This window comes from Pituophis catenifer, unplaced genomic scaffold (genome assembly GCF_029215685.1).
Source record: "Pituophis catenifer annectens isolate HBS135680 unplaced genomic scaffold, rPitCat1.0.hap2 SCAF_9, whole genome shotgun sequence".
Lineage (NCBI taxonomy): Eukaryota > Metazoa > Chordata > Lepidosauria > Squamata > Colubridae > Pituophis > Pituophis catenifer.
In genome coordinates, this window is record NW_027256889.1 from 24,999,760 (window position 1) to 25,020,885 (window position 21,126).

The 21,126-nt window shown below is 43.0% G+C and overlaps 1 protein-coding gene across 1 annotated transcript in view; it reads right to left on the reverse strand.

The window, feature by feature from the left end:
* Nucleotides 1–21,126, reverse strand: part of COL16A1 (collagen type XVI alpha 1 chain) — a 286,423-nt gene that overhangs the window by 70,920 nt on the left and 194,377 nt on the right. Inside the window, exons 25-36 of the mRNA XM_070949755.1 lie at nt 20,701–20,790; nt 19,400–19,444; nt 18,690–18,725; nt 17,458–17,511; nt 17,252–17,371; nt 14,684–14,719; nt 8,830–8,937; nt 7,797–7,916; nt 4,443–4,496; nt 4,055–4,096; nt 3,927–3,962; nt 2,654–2,707 (exon numbers count right to left, since the gene is read on the reverse strand). Of these exons, the coding sequence (XP_070805856.1) occupies nt 2,654–2,707; nt 3,927–3,962; nt 4,055–4,096; nt 4,443–4,496; nt 7,797–7,916; nt 8,830–8,937; nt 14,684–14,719; nt 17,252–17,371; nt 17,458–17,511; nt 18,690–18,725; nt 19,400–19,444; nt 20,701–20,790 (795 nt within the window). The remainder of the gene's footprint in view (nt 1–2,653; nt 2,708–3,926; nt 3,963–4,054; nt 4,097–4,442; nt 4,497–7,796; nt 7,917–8,829; nt 8,938–14,683; nt 14,720–17,251; nt 17,372–17,457; nt 17,512–18,689; nt 18,726–19,399; nt 19,445–20,700; nt 20,791–21,126) is intronic.

Consider the following 21,126-nt stretch of genomic DNA (forward strand, 5'->3'; position numbering starts at 1 on the left):
TTTATCTCTGCTGCCAAAACTGGGGCATCTCTGTTATCATCTGAACTGGTGCAATGTCCCCCCCCCCCCGAATTTAAAAATAAAAATAAAAATAAAATAATGCAATTTGAATCAGCATGCATCCTTAATTGTAGTTGATAGCGGTATTCTGTACAAATAAGGCTCTCTTTTCTACCCAAAGTATCCCAGAATACTCACAAACCTGCAGCTGATTTGAGACACTTATTTATGGTAACAAATATGGGGAATGGAGAAGAAATAATTAATCAGGGAAGCTCATAGCTTCCATATTGATTCTTATTTAGATTTTATTAGCAGCATGGCAGCCAATCTCTCAGAAGGGATCTCAACATGAAGCAAAACAATTTTAAATTCAGTGACCAGAAAACAAAAGATGTAATCATGTACTGCAGTATTATTACATTCTGTCATCAGAGATAAAAAATACCACAGGCATGAAAAAGCAAGGGCAAAAAAAAAGAAGAGTTTTGCACTGAAATGATTCCAAGCTAATTGTCACACGTCTTGGTGAAAGAAGCAAGGACAAACTGTAGCCATCTGTTGGAGCTGGATTACAACTCGTATTAGCCCAGAGCTGGCCACTGGCCACACAGTGGGCTCCAACAACACCTGAATGGCAAACTTTCAATTGCATGGTTATGCCGATCATCAGCAAGCACCATGCTACTGATATTATCCTCTTTGGATATCATCAGGCATGGGTAGCCAGAACTGTGTATGTGGGGGCTTGACTGTCAGGTGCATGGGACAAAAAAACTACACAATTAATTGCCCAGAGTAGCTTCTTTATTGCTGTTTGTCCATAGACAGAATCTTGCCAGACTGAAGCACACTCTGCATAACTGTCAATCATGTGAAGGTTATAGAGAGGGTCCTTTCTCGGCCTCTGTCTGCAAACCGAGCACTCAAGGCTGATTTATCTTTTAGCTCCCTGGGAATCAGCCCCTTCCTCCTGCATTCAGTGCCAGATTCAACACCAACATAACATGGGTTTCTCTCTCCGAGAGCTGAAGTGATGATTCTGTTGTGACTGAGGCCCACGTACTGATTACCAAACACAATTCAGTCCTGAACAAACTTATTTTATTAAAATAGCTGAGAATTAATTCATTCTCAGCTTAGTCCAAAACAAATTCTTCGTAACCAGTCCTACAGCCTTATCACCAACCTTTGATGTCTTTGGCAACCTGCCAAAGGCTTTTCTTGGCAAACCCCCCCCCCCCACAAAGTTCAAGAGATGCTGACAAGAAGCATGGGAATCAATGTTGTTTTTCTACAAAGAACGCAATGGTTTATTACTGCTCTTTTAAGCCTTCTGGGAGGGGCCAATCATCTTCTGGCCTTACTCCTGAGTCGTCCTTTTTGCTTTAGCTGCTCTTGCCGTCTGGCAGCTCTTCTCATACGTGCACTAGGAACAGGCTCCTCCTGTTCCTCTGCCTCTCTGATATCCGACTCTGGAGGTTCTGCAGTCTGCGCATCACTCCCAGATGGCTCTGGCCCCATCTCTGCCTCTGATGCAGAGCCCTTGTCCGGGCCTTCCCCTGACTCCAGGACTGGCCCATTGTCCTCCCCAGCCTCCTCACTGTCTGACCACAGGCCGCCGGCTGCTGGCGGACCACAGCAGATTCATCTCATTCTGACATATACTATACTTTTGTTCCTGCAACATCACTGAGGGTCAGGACCTGTGTCACTCCTAAAGCTAGTGTGTTTTATTATACTAATCTAAAGTTCGATGGTGCATGATAATTCAATGCCCAGAAGAGGGTTTGACCAGCCAGATCTATCCAGCTTGGGCGAATCGGTAGCGCCGGTGGCGGGAGACTCCGCCCACCCGCTGGGACGTCATTATGTCCCATTTTTGACCCTCTGCTTATGCACAGAAGGCTCTGTGCATGCGCAAAAGAGGCACACGCACGCTCCCATTCCCGAAGCGATAGTGAAGGTAAGTGGATTTCACCGCTGGTTTGAATCCTGTAAAATAACATCTGATTGCACACGCCTGATGATTGCCAACAAGGATGAAGCCAGTAATGCCATTGCACATGTGGTCCATATCATTAAAAATACCATGAAGAAAATATGCTGGATAAAATCCCCCTCCCCCATAGAGAGTAGATGGGAGTTGTGTTAAACCTCATATATGGGAGCATGCCAGAATATAACATTTCTCTCTCTCTGCTCTGAGAGCTAAAGGAAAGATGGTGTGGTGGAAACTTCTCTATCAGCTCCTGGTGTTATTCTGATTCCTTGTGCCTGACACCAGCTGCTTGTCAGATACATTTCACAAGGATATATAGAAAGGAATGAGAACATAAAGATGGATTAAGCACTCCCACGGAAGTTCCTAGATAGCAATAGCACTTAGAGTTATATACCACTTCACAGTGCTTTACGGCCCTCTCTAAGTGGTTTACAGAGGAAGCCTCTTGCCCCCAACAATCTGGGTCCTCATTTTACCCACCTCAGAAGGATGGAAGACTGAGTCAACCTTGAGCTGATGAGAATCAAACTGCTGGCAGTTGGCAGAGTTAGCCTGCAATAGTGCATTCTAACCACTGCGCCACCACGACTCTTTCCAACTATTTCTCCAACCATAGGAAACGACACCTTTTCACATGCAGATGCTCACCTTTGCACCTTTTATTCCAGCATTTCCTACTGGACCACGAGGTCCTGGAGGCCCCTGAAGATCAGAAAAAAAAAGGGGGGAAACAATTACTATATAGCAAAAGCAAAGGTGCTGCAATTTCCAGGCTAGTGCCAGATTTTATTTTATTATTTGCATGCCTCCAACTCCATATGGATTCGCAAAAGTCTGCAAAACCAGCATGCAATAAAACCATGAACACCTGGATTAAACTATCCTATGGAGACTCTCTGATCACCACCCTTCCCCCAACCTATTCCATGAGCTTTATTTTTTTGCCCTAAAATTGTCCAAATGTTTCGGATCAGTTATCCTATGTCTGGTATGCAGTGAGGGATTTCTTTCCTTCCTTCCTTCCTTCCTTCCTTCCTTCCTTCCTTCCTTCCTTCCTTCCCTTCCCTTCCCTTCCCTTCCCTTCCCTTCCCTTCCCTTCCTCCGATTTCTACAGCTGCCCATCTCAGTCAATGACTCCAGGTGGCTCAAAATTTTAAAAAATGTATAACAATCAAAATATTAAAAATATTTTAAAACAATAAAAATAGACACATCCAAAATAATAGACACATCCAGAATAAATATACACAACTACTGAGATACTTGACCAGTTAGCAATATAGCCAGGAAAGGGGGGGCCTTAATGTATTCAGGATCCTGGTTTGGGGAGCATGGCCATGTTTTTAGGGTCTTATGAAAAGCTAACAGGGTCGGGGCCATTCTAATCTCTGAAGAGAGATTGTTCTATAGGACAGGGGCCACTCCAGGAAAAGCTTCTATTCTATTCTAGTCCCTGCCAGCCGACAATCTTTAGCAGATGAGATCTGCAGCATGCCCATTCTGCTAGATCTGGTTGGATGGGTTGAGACTTTTGGAAAAATGTGATCCATAGGTGAAATCCAGCAGGTTTTGACAGGTTCTGGAGAACCGGTAGCGGAAATTTTCAGCAGTTCAGAGAACCGGCAAATACAACCTCTGTCTGGCCCCAGAGTGGGGAGGGAATGGGGATTTTGCAGTATCCTTCCCCTGGAGTGGGGAGGGAATGGGGATTTTGCAGAATCCCTCCCTTGGAGTGGGGTGCGAATGGAGATTTTACAGTATCCTTCCCCTGCCACGCCCACCAAGCTACGCCCACCAAGTCAGGCCATGCCCACTAAGCCACGCCCACAGAACCGGTAATAAAAAAAAATGGATTTCACCACTGAGGTGACCCCTGTGTGGTCAAACAGGGTAGTAAAGTGCCCAATGGGTTAATACTTACTGGATTTCCTGGTAAACCTTTCTGCCCAGGTTCTCCCTGCAAAAAGCAGATAAACATTTGGGGTTGATGCTAATGGAAATGCATGGCTGAAGTAACTTGCACCACATATCAAAAAGGAAGTTACTCACTTCTGGCCCTTGGATTCCTATGCCAGAGGTACCTGGTTCCCCCTAAAAAGTTGCAAAAGTTATGTCAGTGGAAGCACGACTCTTAGTGAAAAACATTCAGTCCACAACTCCTGAGAAGAATTAGCTTAATGTTTCTCCTCCTCTCCCCTCCTCCAAGGAACCCAAATCAGTGTCTTAACCCATCCTATGGAGAACATCTGATCACCCCTTACCTCCATCCTGCTCCATAAGCTTTATTTATTTTCCCTAAAATTGGTCTGGAGCTTATGGTAGCTACTTAACGATAGCCACTCATTTTTCTGTGAGTCTCTTCTACCACCCCAGGAAAGCTAAAAATGGATGCCTGAGAAAGGGTCTTTGAATGAATACAACCCTAATTGATACTCACCTGCAACCCCTTCAGGCCAGGAGGCCCCTGGATACCTGGAAGTCCTGGTTTCCCCTGAAAATTGGAGGAGGAGCAAAGAATGAAGAATGAACCCAACGCATTTAGAACTTTTCAACTCTTCCCCTCTGAAGGTATCTAGTTCAATGACATTGTGGACAAAACACAAGAGAAATGTCTTCCATCTTTGAGAACAGCCTATTCCAGTTGTACTGGACCACTTCCTATAATTCCCCAGCCTGTATGGCCAATTACTTCTGTATGTATTGATAGAACAGAAGATTTGTATTTCAGGGTTGAACTGTGGGGTCCTTGATGTTCTTCAGGTTGGGTGGTTTTCCATTTTATTAGCAAACTAAGCAAGTCCATCCATGGTGATGATGAAGTTACCTAGTGTAGGAAGTTAGTACCCACCCCTTTCCTAGAAGAATGAAATATTTTAGGAAATATTAAAAAGGCAGAATATTATGTTTCCCTGGATAAGAAATGGAGAAGCATGTTTTAAAGACTAACCCTAACCCTAACCTTCTAAACCTCCCCCCCCCCTTTGTCAATGGGGCAGAGGTAGAAATTCAGTCTTTGTCAATGGACCATCATCTGCAACACAATAGGACTCATCTAGCAACAGAAACTCACCACATGGCACCTGGGAAGATTACATCAGCCAGCAAGGCTAGCTAAGACCCCCACCCCCTGGGAGTCTGACAACCAATCAGGATACTCTTTTTGGGCCCCAGGAAGTTCAAAGCCAGAGAGGGCATAAAACCCGGGGACTCGCTGTATCTCGGCCCTTTTTCTGTTCAGGAACTCAAGCCATGTAATCCTGTCCACCATTAACCATCTTTCCAAGCAGTCTCCATGTTTCCAGTGTCTTTTTCCCCACTTGGAGCTGAACCCAGAAGGATATTTCTTCCTTCTGGGAATGGTAATGAAATGTCTACAAAAAAGCAACTAAGCTCAGAGAGTGCAGAGGACGCCACACATCTGGATGCCTGACAAGATTGCTTTATCAAAGGGATGGAAAGCTGAAGCCCTCCAGATGTTGGATTGCAACATCCCCATATTCCTAGCTAATAATGAGGGTTGTCAGGAGTTGTAGCTGTAGTTGCAAGTTCCCCATCCCTGCTTGACTAGAATCCAGTTGATAGATAATTCTGAGGGAGAAAATTGATTGATTTGGCAAAACTGGAAAAAAAATGTATTTACATTGGAAAGGATGAACTACACTGAATAGCTATATAAAGCCTTAAGCTTTTACACCTCTAAATTTCAGAAGGGGTTATTCAGGTAATCAAGATGAATCTTACACCTCAAGTAAGAAGCCAAATTAAAGCATTATCAGCAGATGGCTCCTCAGTCTCTGCATGAGCATATCTAGTGCAGAGAAATTCACCTCATTTAGTAATTGGTTCCACTTTTCACCACATTTCACTACCTGCTTTTCCCCAACTTAAACCCATTATTCTTTGCCTTGCACTCTGGGATGAGAAAGAATGGTCTTAGCTTCCTTTGTACGATATCCTCAGGTATTTAGACTGCTCTAATATAATCTTCTCAAGGCTAAAATAGACCCAAATACTTTCATTTCTCTTCACCCTTTTAAGCTTCACTTCACAATCTGAAGGGTAAGAATAGGTTTCGTCTTTTAAAGCAAAATCAACAGGGAGATTTTGAGCAAGCCGAAATCTGAATCCCAGTGGGAAATTCTAGGCTGCTTCTGTGCATGAATGAAATTACAAAACACACAGAAAATTAGACGGGGTCAACTTTGCCAGCATGAGCAAGGGCATCTCTCTCAAATTAAGGTTAAAGAGCAACATTTGTGAGAATATAACTAAAATGCTATTACTCTAAGTTATCCTCCAAACCATCAGATATATTCTCAACTTAATAAGATTACAGCTTGGTTTATTTTGTAGCCTTAATAAAAAAAAAATCTCACGCAGATAGATTCTCTTTTGTTAATCAAAGTCTGGGAACATTAATGATTTGACATTTGTTGTTCCGCAATGGTCACCTTTTATTCAAACAAGCTGCTTGACGGAGGTGTTCTGATATGTAAATCAAATCAGTTAATTAAAGGAATAAAAACCAGCAGTTAACACGGTGCCTTCAAATAAACTTGATTGGAATCGGAGAGGAAATGTATCTTCATGCAATACGTAATTAACTGATGAAAGTCATTTCTGCATGCTCTGGCGATGGCTCTTGTTTTAAGGGATTAGAAAGATTCAGGGAAAAAGAATTCTGCCAACAGCTATTATCCATGAGAGCGATAGGCTACTCTTCCCCAATTTGATGCCTTCCTGATTACAAAGCCCATAATCCCTAGACAACCTACTCAAGGCCACATGGAGTGAGAACCATGGGACTCTGCAATCTGACACCGAAGGAAATTCAATTACTGGAAAACTGAGGCCAGCCCTGGATGAGTTGGCAAGTTATTCTAAAGCATCAAGGCATTTCTAAAAATCCATTAACTTAGAACTACACCGACTTCAGTCTGACCTAAGCATAGTACATAAAATTATCTGCCACAATGTCCTATCTGTCAATGACTACTTCAGCTTCAACCACAACAATACACGAGCAAACAATAGATACAAACTCAAGGTAAACCACTCCAAACTCGATTGCAGAAAATAGGACTTCAGTAACAGAGTGGTCAATGCCTGGAATGCACTACCTGACTCTGTAGTTTCTTCCCCAAACCCCCAAAACTTTAACCTTAAACTGTCTACTGTTGACTTCACCCCACTCCTGTAAGGTCTGTAAGGGGCGTGTATAAGAGCACCAGCATGCCTTCCGTCCCTGTCCTAATGTTCCTTTTTACTTACTCTTTTCATGTATTCAAATTATGTTTATACTTTTACCTGTTATCTTATATTTGCTTGATAAAATGAATGAATGAAAAACAAATAAACAAACAAACAAACAAAAAAACAAACAAACAAACAGACTAGCTAACAAGTTCAGTCCCAGAAATACAGAGTGGCATGGGTTGCTAAAGATGCAGGCTGAAATGTTTTTTTTTTATATACAAATAACTGGAAGGAACAGGAATGAGTCTTGGCTATATCAGACCAAGTTCTCAATTTAAAATTTTGCCCTGATTTGGTTTGGTGTCAAAGACACCAGGCTAGGAACCAGGAGACAGGGAGTTCTAGTCCTGCCTTAGGCATGAAAATCAATGTACCTGTTATGGGGAAAATAGGAGGAGGAGGAGGAGGAAAGAGTATTGGGTGTATTTGTCACCTTGAGTTATTTATAAACAATAACAAAGGCAGGATAAACATGAATAATAAGAAAATAAACTCAAAACTGATCACTGGTTGGATTGGTTAGAAAGCTACTTACGGGTTTGCCTGGCTGACCCACACCTGGGAGACCAGGATCCCCTTTTTGACCAGGTGTGCCTGGGATACCAACTGCTCCATATTCTGGGTTGATCATGGGACATGACTCACAAGCAGCTCCCTGTAGGATGAGAGAAGGTAGGTGAGAAACAACACACAGTGATAGATCAGTTACAAGTTTGATACAAGTATTATGTTATTTCTCCATACAACATGTCACACAGCCATTGGTGACAGAAAGCTACAGGAAGATGTGAGACTCTTGACCATAACTATGGACACCCCTGCCAACTCTATTCTTGTTCGTGTTCCTAGAGATTTACAAATAGGTTAAAATTACCCCTTCTACTTGCAGAAAGCTGCATGTTTGGTGGATGAGAAACAGCTTAGTTGGGCTGAGCTTAATTGTTGGTATGGAGTATTGGTATGTGTTCAAGCTATTTAGAATAGGATAGAATTAACAGAGTTGGAAGGGACCTTGGAGGTCTTTTAATCCAACCCCCTGCCCAGGCAGGAAACGCTACACCACTTCAGACAAATGGTTATCCAACATCTTCTTAAAAACTTCCAGTGTTGGAGCATTGACAACTTCTGGAGGCAAGTGGTTCCGCTTATTAATTGTTTTAACTGTCAGGAAATTTCTCCTTAGTTCTAAATTGCTTCTCTCCTTGATTAGTTTCCACCCATTGCTTCTTGTTCTACCTTCAGGTGCTTTGGAGAATAACTTGACTTGTTCTTCTCTGTGGCAACCCCTGAGATATTGGAAGATTGCTATCATGTCTCCCCTAGTCCTTCTTTTCATAAAACTAGCCAGTCCCAATTCCTGCAACCGTTCTTCATATGTTTTAGCCTCCAGTCCCCTAATCATCTTTGTTGCTCTTCTCTGCACTCTTTCTAGAGTCTCAACATCTTTTTTACATCATGGTGACCAAAACTGAATGCAATATTCCTGGGGTACTCCACTGCATACTTCCCTCCATGTAGATGCAGTTCCATATTTTTCTTACGAGTATTTCAAAAAAGCAGACTCTCACCTTTTCACCTTTCATCCCTGCTGGTCCTCTGATGCCAGGCTCACCAGAAAGGCCATGTAAACCCGCTTCACCAGGTATGCCCGGATCACCTGGATTTCCTGCATCACCCTGGAAAGCACCGAAAACAGGAGGAGAGAGATGAAACCACTTTTGAGAATTACCTTCTCTTTTATTCCTCAGTCTCTCTGAAGAAACAGAATTATGCGCACACACACACACGTTTAAGATATGACAAAAGTTCATCCTTCTATACCAAAGTGGGTCTTTTGTAGACAGCAAAACATGCTGGATTTACAAGATCGAAGTTTGGTGTTCAGTATGGCTGAACTCAGGTGAGTTCAGACGTAATACTTACAATTGCACAACTCCCTAAGTGCGTGCTTCCATATATGTTGTGTCTGCGATGCTGTACAATATGGCAGCAGACTATACCCAGAGCAACGTGTTACAAGGGCCAGAGCAGGTCTTCTGTAGCATGGCCATAGAAGTGGCACTAACAGTGTAGCAAATGTAATTAGTAATAGATTTTCCAATTAGATTTGGGAAAAACAGATACGAGTCTCCCCTTAGCTACAAAATAAGATCAATCAGTTCAATTACTTTGCAGGGCTGTTTTAAAGGAAAGAAGAGAAGGAACCGTGTGCACTGACTAATATTTTACTACAATGGTGAGGAATGTTGGAAGTATAGGCTAACAACATCTAGAAAGACAAAAACATTTGGCTATTCCAGGTCCTTGAGAAGGACTTGATAGATGGACAAAATGCCAAATCCAGACTAAATATCTGACTGATTATAGAATGGAATGGAATTCTTTATTGGCCAAGTGTGATTGAATACACAAGGAATTTGTCTTGGTGCATACGCTCTCAGTGTACATAAAAGAAAAGATATGTTCATCAAGAATCATAAGGTACAATACTTAATGATAGTCATAGGGTACAAATAAGCAATCAGGACACAATATCAATAAAAATCGTAAGGATATCAGCAACGAGGTTACAGTCATAAGTGGAAGGAAATGGGTGATAGGAACAATGAGAAGATTAATAATAATGCAGACTTAGTGAATAGTTTGACTGTGTTGAGGGAATTATTTGTTTAGCAGAGTGATGGCATTCAGGGAAAAACTGTTCTTGTGTCTAGTTCTTCTGGTGTGCAGTGCTCTATAGCATTGTTTTGAGGATCGGAGTTGAAACAGTATGTGATAAGCCTTAATAATTAGAAGAAAGTGTGAATATTTGATGTGGCCACACCCAGATATATAGCAGAATAGAAGACAAAAGAAATGGAGAAGATCACAGAAGTATCAAGATCTGAAATGAACACTGAAAGATGGCACAAAGCAGCCATGATAGCCAGTGGGTACTGACACACTGGCTGCCATACCAACAAATCTTGGAACACTTAGAAAATCTGTGAATTGACAAATTTTCCATCTGTCAGTAACAAAAGGATCCACACTACTTGGATGCATACATATACAGGTAGTCCTCAATTTACGACCACAATTGAGCCCAAAATTGATGCTGCTAAGTGAGTAATTTGTTAAGCCAGTTTTGTCCCATTTTACAACTTTTCTTGCCACAGTTGTTAAGTGAATCACTGCAGTTGTTAAATTAGTGACACTAATTTAAGTGAATCTGGTTTCCCCCATTCACTTTGCTTGTCAGAAGGTCGCAAAAGGGTATCACTTGACCCCAGGACACTGCAACCGTCATAAATGTGAGTCGTAAGTATGAAAAATAATCATGTCCTTTTTTGTCAGTGCAGTTGTAACTTTGGATGGCCACTAAATGAATTGTTGTAAGATGAGGATTACCTGTACTATGCTGCTATGACATCCCAGGTTCTTGGGAAGAATGTGATGCGTCCAAAGGCCAACACTAGATAAAGATCTCTGGCAGCTATGATTTCACATTTTTTGTGTATATAATAATAATAATTGTGGGTGCCTGGTATGCTTCTTTTTGTTTTGTTGTTTAATCTCCACAGCAGCAAAATTACAAGGTGTCTGCTGGGTGTCAGTTAACACAATGCCACATTCTCTCACCACAATTGTATATATCCGTGATGGCGAACTTATGGCACCGTGCCACGCGGAGCCATATCGGTGGGCACGCAAGCTCAGCTCCGGCACGCTGATTTTCAGGCCTTCTGGGCCCACCAGTCGGCAAACGGGCCATTTCTGGCCTCTGGGGGTGGGAGGGAAGACCGTTTTCGCTCTCCCCAGGCTCCTAGAAAGGCTCTGGAGCCTGGGGAGAGTGAAAAACAGGTCTACCGGGCCTACTGTGCCATCACGTGCCAAAAGCGGGGGGAGTGAGGGAGTTGCCTGCGCATGAGCGGCGTGCATAAAATTATGGATGTGAGCATGCGCGTGTGTGACCCCCCCCCCCATGCGCTCCCCCGCTTTTGGCATACGATGGCAAAAAGGTTAGCCATCACTGGTATATATCATTTCTCCTAAATTCTACAAAACATTTCTAATTCCTAATGCTAATTCCAGGAAGTGGCTATGGATATTCGGGATCCCAGTGCAAGGTTGCCAAGCAACTCAGAGGCTTTCAGGTGACGGTGGCTGTGAGAGGAAAGGTGTGCACAGGCCAAGATGGTCCGCTTTGTAAGGGTTGCTAGGCAACTGAGGTTCTAGTTCTTGAGCCTCGGGGGCCTATGTGCCTTTCAGAATTGCGTAAAAAGGAATTTCCAGAATTAAATTATTCCTCACTTCTGAAGAACAAGCTTCTTTTGCTGAAATTGTTTCATCTATGGTCTTGAATGACACAAGAAATCCTTCCCCCACCCTCATTTTGCTCTGTCCTAATGGGCCTACATGCATTTGCACCCAACTACAGCTAGTCCTCGATTTACAACCACAATGAAGCCCAACTTTTATGTTGCTAAGTGAGAAATGTGTTAAGTGAGTCTTGCCCCATTTTATAACTTCTTTTTTGCCACATTCGTTAAGTGAGTCACTGCAGTTGTTAATTTGATAACACTGTTAAGTGAATATGGCTTCCCCATTGATTCAGTTCGTTAGACCACATCAGCATGAATCAGTTGCCAAGCATCCGAATATAAATCGTGTCACCATGGGAATGCTGCAGTGGTCGTAAGTGTGAAAAATGGTCATAAGTCACTTTTTTCAGTGCTGTGGTAACTTTGAACGGTGACTAAACGAGCCGTTGTAAGTGGAGGACTACCTGTAACATATATGCATTTGCACCCATACAGGTGGTCCTCAATTTACAACCACAATTGGGGCCGGAATGTAGGTTGTTAAGGAAAATGGCCGATAAATGAGTCACATCTGATTTTGCCATTTTTTATGCCACACACTTGTTAAGTGAATCACTGTGGTGGTCATTAATTGAATTATATGGTCCTTAAACTAATCCATGTTTTACTCCCAGTTAGCTGGGAAGGTCACAAATGATGCTCATGTGACACCAGGACCCTGCAACTGTCATAAGTAAATGCCAACTGCCTGAATTTTCATCATGTAATCACAGTGATGGTCGTAACCAGTGTTTCTCAACCTTGGTAGCTTGAAGATGGGTGGACTTCAACTCCCAGAAGCCCCCAGCCAGCAGCGCTGGCTTCTGGGAATTGAAGTCCACCCATCTTCAAGCTACCAAGGTTGAGAAACACTGGTTGTAATTATGAGGACTGGTTGTAAGTCACTTTTTCAGCACCACAGTAACATTTATTGAACAGTCAATAAATGAATGGTGTATAGATAATTTACCTGTATAGGTAAATTAGAGTGACCATGCATCCTTTATTATAAAGGGCCGTTCTTTATTTCAGAAAGCTGTCCTTGAGATTTATTTCATTTAATTATATATTTTCTCGGTTTGGCCCTTTAATTTTCTTTTCTAAGGCAAATAAATGTATGTATGTATGTACCGTGTTTCCCCCAAAATAAGACCCTGTCTTATATTTTTTTGAACCCTGAAGTAAGCGCTTGGCCTTATTTTCAGGGAGGTCTTAAGGTCTTATTATTTTGGGGCGCGTGGAGCAAGATGGGGCTCCTCTTGCCGTCATACCTGATTTCCAGCTCTGTGTTTAAATATTTTCGGGGAGGGCTTAATTTAGTATATGCACTCAAAAGCCCGATTGGGCATATTATCAGGGGATGTCTTATTTTCAGGGAAACAGGGTATGCGTATATGTATATACTCCTTATAAATCTCTTTCAGATTTGCCCCCTTTTCTGGTTTGTCCTTTATTCCCTGCCCCCCGCAATTAGGGTCACTATAAAGTGAATGTGTCACAAGGATTGCTGATTTTTGAATAAGAAAAGTAACAGTAAGAGAGTTGGAAGGGACCTTGGAGGTCATCTAGTCCAACCCCCTCCTCACGCAGGAGACCTGTACTAGGGATTCGAACCGTCGAACTACCTTTCTGATCAACAAGCTCAGTGTCTTAGTCACTGAGCCACCTAGTCAGAAAGGGTGTGTGAATTGCTGTTTCTAGGCCTCGTGTGATGTGTGAATCAACCTGTCATGCCTCCCTTGGAGTCTGAATTTGTGGGGGAAGATGAGCTGGAACAAGAGCCAACAGAGATCAAGAGGGTGGCTCCGTTGGCCTTGGAGGAATGGAGAAGGGAAGAGTCAGTCTGGACAAGGTTTTTCAGGATGAGAAAGGCTTACAGACAGGGAGGAGCCGGAGAGACAGAGCTCAGGCGAAGAGCAAGGACCACCGCCTCTTGATCCTAGAGCATGGAGAGAAGAGAGAAGGCAAGACCAATCTAGACTGAGCCAGCTACGAGGGAGGAGAGTGCCCCACCTCTCTTCACAAGGCACACCTGGGGACTGAGATGTAAGGAGGTGCTGGTGGAAGGGGCATCTGTCAAGAACAAGCATTGAATATGTAGAGCCTTGTGTGCACCTGTCGACGCCTGGAGATTGCTGTGGGCTTGCCCGGTTTGCCTGCTTCGCTGAACTTCTGGCCCTGGTTACTGTTTGGCTAACCTTGCTTACTGGACTACTTGCAGCCAGAGGCTGCTGAAGGTGCGTGTGAGAGCTTTGCTCCAGGACTTGTAGTAAAGGTGGGGATGTTTGGGGGCAAAGTTGGAGCAATAAAGGGGAGTTAGACCTGTTCTCTGGCTGTGTTGCTTTCGTGCCACGCCCCGCATCATCACACAGCCCATTGTACTATATTCAATAGACCAGAATGAATAAAACCGTAGTTTGGTGTAACTAGGTGAATCTGTCCAACTGCATCTCCTTCAAACTTCCTGTTGTAGCCATGGTACACCTGGTGGGAATTGGTCCCTGCTGGTGATAAGATAAAGGCAGACCCATCTCCATCTCCACTTACCCTGCAGCATTCCAAGTGCTCAGTTTTAAAAGATGCAATACATGTGGAACAATATTATTCTTATAATGATCAGGAAATAATCTGTTTTCGTGAATAAGGAATGCACGAATGGACTCATTTTCTGCTAGAACTTATTTAGAAAGGGTTTAATCAGAATAATAAGACAGATTCCGCTGAAGGAGCAATTTTCTACTCACATCATATTGTAGATCTGGGTGATTGTTAAGAAATGGATTGAATAACGGAATAATAAAGCAGGCAAACAAAGGAAATATATCTGCGAATATTTCCAGCGTTTTCTCTTTAGCTTTTATAACTTGATTGCATTACAAAATTATTGCAGATTTCTTCCACAATTAGATCATGTCAATATATCATTTATGCATTTTCGCTATGATCCAGCCTTAATAATGCAAACGAATGCATTTGCTTTGCAACACAGCAGTGTTTTGGAAAACAAATGATATTGCTGGCCACAGTCAGAAGCTCATCCTGTTTACTTTTGAGCTGAGAAACCAAAGCTTTTCCTTACCTTCTGCCCTTTTAGTCCAGATTCTCCAGCTATTCCCTAAAGCAGAGAAAACAAATATGAACTGAATAGTTTCCCACCCAGACTGATTGATTGCAATCACCTTATGGCAGCCAGAAATTCCTTTTACAGTGGTTTGTCAGACAATCTAATAAGGAAGCTCTTTGCAGTATCTTCTGCAGTCATGTTCTGCATGGAACAATGGCATCAGCTGTCAAATCACAGCAAGGTGTACTGTGGAGTCTTTGATGCTCTCTAAACTTAGTGGTTTTCTTGCAGATCTTTCATTATCCAACTGGATAACCGCATCAGCACTCCCTTCTCCCTAGTTGAGTAATGAAATGTCTGCAAAAATATCTGCCAAGTTCATAGAGCAGTGGCGGCTAACCTTTTTGCCATCGCGTGCCGAAAGCGGGGGGGGGAGTGCAAGGAGCCATGCGTGCGCATGCCCACACCCATAATTCAATGCACCCCATCCCCCTGAACTCCCCCTGTTTTTGGCACATGATGGCCCAATGGGCCCGGTAGGCTCGTTTTTCGCCCTTCCCAGGCTCCAGAGCCTTTCTAGGAGCCTGGGGAGGGCAAAAACAGCCTTCCCCACCCCCCCTGGAGGCCCTCCGGAAGCATGAAACAGTCTGTTTCCCAACTTCTGGTGGGCCCAGAAGGCCTGAAAATCAGCTGGCCAGTGTGCGCATGTGTGCTGGACCTGAGCTAGGGCAACGCTCGCGTGCCTACCAATATGGCTCCATGTGCCACTTGTGGCACGCATGCCATAGGTTCGCCATCACGGTCATAGAGCATCAAGAACTCCATAGTTCAATCCTGAGCTACAAATATTCTATCATTCTATACTGTTTCATGTGCTCCACATTTCTGACTGATCTGGAAAAACTCTTTTCATTAATAGTCAACCAATGGTGGCCAAACCTGGGTGATAACACTGGTCAATTACACCAATGGGATTTCCCACCATGTTTTGATATTCTTTGGGCTCGTTTGCACAAGCAGTTTGCACAAGCAGAAACACAGAGATATTATCCTCCCCCTCCCCCTCAGTCTAACAAAATGACCCACTCATCTTTTCCAGCAGCGCTGCAAACCTAGCATTCTCCAAGTTGGGCCAGCTCATAGAAAGTAAGGAAAATGGCCTTGATGGAGATATGCAAGCTTCACTGGCAAGAGGTAAACATTTTCTGAGTTCAGATAAATCTTTAAATCTGGCTCAGACAGAATGCTCTCTAATTCACTGACCTATAAGAAAGAGCATGAAGGACAACCCAAGGAGACTTGCAAAATTTAGTGTTTTTTTTTTTGCCCCTCTCAATTAAAGTAGTTTTAACCTTCTTGCAGAGTTGATTTCTTGGTAAGGTTGGCAGCTGAAGTGGTGTTTGCCTGCTATGCGGGAATTCTTTGTAAGCAAATTCTTTGTGTAGGCTACTGTGGCAGAATCCTCCTGTCCCCATCACTGATCACTGCTTTCCAAGCTCTTTTGTCTTGACTTGACTTTGTACCATTTTCAAAAGAGACCTTCACTGGTGAATCTTTTTTTTTTTTTAAAGAAATTCATTGGTAGAAGAATTAAATATGTTCTTTTTTCTTTTATAAATGGGGGAATGTTGAATCTCCTTCCTTCCTTCCTTCCTTCCTTCCTTCCTTCCTTCCTTCCCTCCCTCCCTCCCTCCCTCCCTCCCTCCCTCCCTCCCTCCCTCCCTTCCTAGTGAAATTGGCAACAGTTCTGCCAGTTTCCGCTTCTAGTCCACCTGAATGGTACCATAGTGTTCCTACTTCTTCTTCTTTTTTTAACAATCTACCAATGGATACACCTGGCTGACAATGTACAGGGACAGTCACCAGACAGTGGCTGATGCAAAAGGCATGCAACGGGAAGCACAAGTACTCCAAGACCCTCCAATGAAAGGGGAAGGAATTGGGACTTGCTTTCTTGTGATGTTGGGGTAAAGAAGCAAAGGGATCCACAAACTGAGCTCAGACAGAACTCCAGGCTGTCACGGTGGCCAAAGGAGACAGACGGGTTGAAATCCAGAAAGAGATTTTGTAAGCCAACTGTCTATGGAGATTTTCAATCGTCCAGGTCATGGTTGATGACCTAAAGGTGCTTTTCAAAAGGCAACTGGACTGTCTTGTTTTTGTTTTTTTCCATGAAAAGTTGAATTGAAGAAGCTTCTTGGATGAGAAGTGAAATGTTTTCAAGGAAAAAAACCAAGAAAGTCCAGTTGCCTTTTGAAAAGCATTTTTGTAAGCCAATTCTTATTTTGAGCAAGTTTATGTATTCATCCTATTGAATTAAAATCAAAAGAAAACTCCCTTCAATTTAAACACAATCCTCTTTCATTGATTGGTGAGATAGATAAATAGATAATAAATATCACTGTCTGCATCTCTGCTGCACCATTTGTGGACCTCAACTGCAAAATAAATGAATGAATTTCACTCTACCAAGAAACGGCGCTTTCCTTCCACATCTAGGGACCATGTTCCAGCAAGTCCTATGAGGAGAACAGCTCCCCTTTCCTCTCTCCCCAAATGAGATACAATGAGCGGTTCACTCACTTGTTTCCCAGGAAGTCCGAACCCAGGGAGACCCGGTTCACCCTTTTCACCCTGGGGTCCAGGAACACTCACTGTAACCGGTCCACCTTCCAGAGAAGAGCAGGACATGCACGATTCTCCCTGAGAAAAGATGGTGGGATAAGAGAAAATGCTTACAGAAACAGGTAAGTCATGCTCGTTTCATCTCTTGCTATCAAGTTGCTCACCTTCTCGCCTTTGACTCCTGGACCTCCAGTGTCCCCTTTATTTCCCTGGATTCCCTGAAAAGAGAGAACAAGTTAAGATGCAATTAAGAAGGGATTGGAAAAGGGGGGGGGGAGCCAGAGGGTTCTTTTAATCTTTGTTGGCATCGTAGTTTAGACAGATAATGAAACCAATCGTTAAAGTTAATTGTCCAGTGTTAGAATGTATTGAACAGCTCTTCCGAGCTCCTGTGTGTGAATGTCTGTGTTGTAACATCTGGAACAGAATTTCTGAGGAGGAAAATAATCCCACGGAGAACCTAAATATATGCAATTCATTCATAAGATTTTAGAATGACTATTCTTTGCTGCAACTATCTTGCCTTCTACACCCACATAAAAAGAATTCCCCTTTACTTGGTTACTAAGTTTTGTTATTGTTAGATATTTTTATTCCACCTTTATTATTTTATAAATAACTCAAGGTGGCAAACATATCTATTCCTCCTCCTATTTTCCCCAAAACAACAAATTTTGAGGTGGGTTGGGCTGAGAGAGGGGGATTGACCCAAGGTCACCCAGATCAGCTGCCTTTCATACCTAAGCCAAGACTAGAACTCCCTGTCCCCTGGTGATTGATCCAAAGTCAATCTTTTAACTATCATGCCTAAAGAAGAACCAGGACTCAGGTTTTTGGTGATTGGCCCAAATTCACCCAGCTTTCATGCCTAAGGTGTGTCTAGAACTAGAGCTCACCATCTCCTGCCTTCTAGCATGGTGCCTTCACAACTAGACCAAACTGGCCAGTATCTGGAAGGTGGTCTGAAAGACTGTGTTTTTTGAGAACTCAGAGATGGTGGCATTTTATTTAGTCTCGTTTCTCACAATTGATATGGCTTTCATTTGCTTTCACAACATCTTCACACTATTCAGACCAGGGGGGAAATCTACTTACCTTCCTTACGGGTTCGGAAGCGTGCGCGCGCATCACATACACACACAGACCTTCTGCGCATGTGCAGAAGGTAAAAACACATTACTTCCTGGTTAAAACCAGGAAGTAATGACACCCAGGTGGGTGGGCAGAGCTTTGCTTCGCCATCGCTACCGGACCGCCGAACCACCGGCCAAGATTGCTACCGGATCAGGAGATCCGGTCTGATCCGGGAGCATCTCACCCCTGATTCAGACCACAGAAGGTGATTCTGGAGAGAACCCAGCATCATTACAAAACTTGCTTGTGTGGTCCTACTCACAGGTTTGCCCATAGGTCCAAAAGGTCCAGCATCTCCCTAGGGAATAGACAAACACAGGTGGGTTACTGAAAGAAGCAAATGGTCCTTAATGAAACTTTTGAGATAAAAGGAGCCTATTGATCAAAAGATTAACCTGGAAAAAGGGGGAGGAATAAGTCAAAGCATAAACCACAGCTCAGGGTGGCAACGTTTCTTCATTCCAAGCAAACAATAATATGGTATTAAGTCCTATTGGCAGCTCAAAGTTGGTACCCTGAATTGATTTTGGTGCTCACATAAAGAATCTGAAAAAACTGTCATGAAGTTGACATTAAGCAGCCTAAACGATGATCATAAATTCCCAGAAAACTTTGCAGATTTCTATGGAAGATCGTAAGGTTAAACCTGCAAATATGTAGCCTCCTCCAAGACAGGAAGCTTATATGTTCATGCATGGTGAACACGCCACTGGAATCCCTACCTTGTAAACGGAGATAATAATTCAAGTTTATGAGCCTAAATTTAAGACTGTAGATTTATGTGTTCTTTAAATAACTCAGTAAATAATCCAAGCGAGTAAAAATGGGGATGATAATGAAGGAAAAAACAGAACAGTGTACACATTTTATGGAAAACACAGAGATACACACATCAACGGTTCCATTCACAATTTTATTAAACTCCGAATGAACAAGCACTTGAAACTGAATTATACATGCTGAATATTTTACCTTTTCTCCTTTGAATCCAGCCATTCCAGGAGGGCCAGGTGTGCCCTGTGGGGTGGGGTGGGAAGAACAGTGGCCAACTTCAGTGAGGAAACTATGAATATGGGACTTAAATGAAATGGTTTGCCACTGTATTTGTGACTTTTTCCATTTTCCATTCTAGCCTACAATCCTGGCAAGTCTAAGCTATCCACCTAATTAACCAGGATTGATCTGATTTAGCTTTTCAAGATCAGCTAATATCAACTAGATAGCAATAGCAATAGCACTCTGACTTACCGTGTTTTCCCGAAAATAAGACCCTGTCTTATATTTTTTTGAACCCCGAAATAAGCTTATTTTCAGGGAGGTCTTATTATTTTGGGGCGCATGGAACAAATGGGGCTCCTCTTGCAGTCTTACCTGATTTCCAGCTCTGCGTTTAAATATTTTCGGGGAGGGCTTATTTTCGGGGGGAGGCTTATTTTAGTGCACACGCTCAAAAACCCAATTGGGCTTATAATCAGGGGATGTCTTATTTTCGGGGAAACAGGGTATATACCACTTCATAGTGCACTTTTACAGCACTCGCTAAGCGGTTTACAGAGTCAACCTATTGCCCCCAACAATCTGGGTCCTGATTTTACCGACCTCGGAAGGATGGGAGGCTGAGTCAACCCTGAGCGGATCGAACTGCTGGCAGTTGGCAGAATTGGCCTGTAATATTGCATTCTAACCACTGAGCCACCATGGCTCATACAATGCTGTCACCAATGAAGGCAAATATACAGGTCCCAGAATAATGTTGCAGGATCCAATCTGGGTGGGTCACTGGGACTAGAGGTTTAGTTAGAATGACACCTTCGGGTGAGATAGATGTTCCCCGAGGATGGGCTCCAGCATGAGTTCAAAAGCTCGGAAGACTAAACCTCTGGTCTTGATGACCAACCCAGATTGGATCCTAGAAGCTATCACTTAATTCATTGGATGGCCCATTTAAATAGTTTAAAACACTTAAACCTTCTTGAACAAACCGCTTCCACCCACCCCATGCCTATCAGCCAAATCTGGATATTCATGTACAGTATTTTGTGCCCTTAAATATCATCAGCCAACTTTGCAGAAGAAAGCTGAGGCAATAAATAAAAAGTAGATCCCAAAGATGATATGGACATCATGAGCTTTCCTATTCACAGAAAATGTTCAGAGCATTACATTATATCCATGAGGACAGAAACTCTCCTTCCCTCTTCTTATTGCTCTTCATCCCTCTACCAGCTAGATGCATAAAGTCATTAAAAAAAAAATCAGGGGTTTATACTTACGGGAAGCCCAGGAAGTCCAAATGAATTGCTTCCTTCAGACCTATTTTGCAATTGAGACATGAGGGCGATGCATGACAAACATGATTCACCCTGAAGAGAGAGAGAGAGCAAAAAGCCAAGGTTTAGATAGGACCAGTTCAATTCTGCTGGCTGTTAAGTCAGTAAAGCTTCTGCCAGAAATGGTGTCAAAGGAGGTCAGAAGCAGACCGAGTTAGTGTCTAGTAAACAGACTCAATCTAACAAATAAAGAATACAAAATAACTGAGTTTGGAGGTCTTCCTCCTGCCTAAGCAGGAGACCCTATAGCCATGATGGCGAACCTATGGCATGTGTGCCACAGGTGGCACATGGAGCCATATCTGTGGGCACATGAGCGTTGCCCTAGCTCAGCTCCAGCGTGCATGTGCATGTGAGCCAGCTGATTTT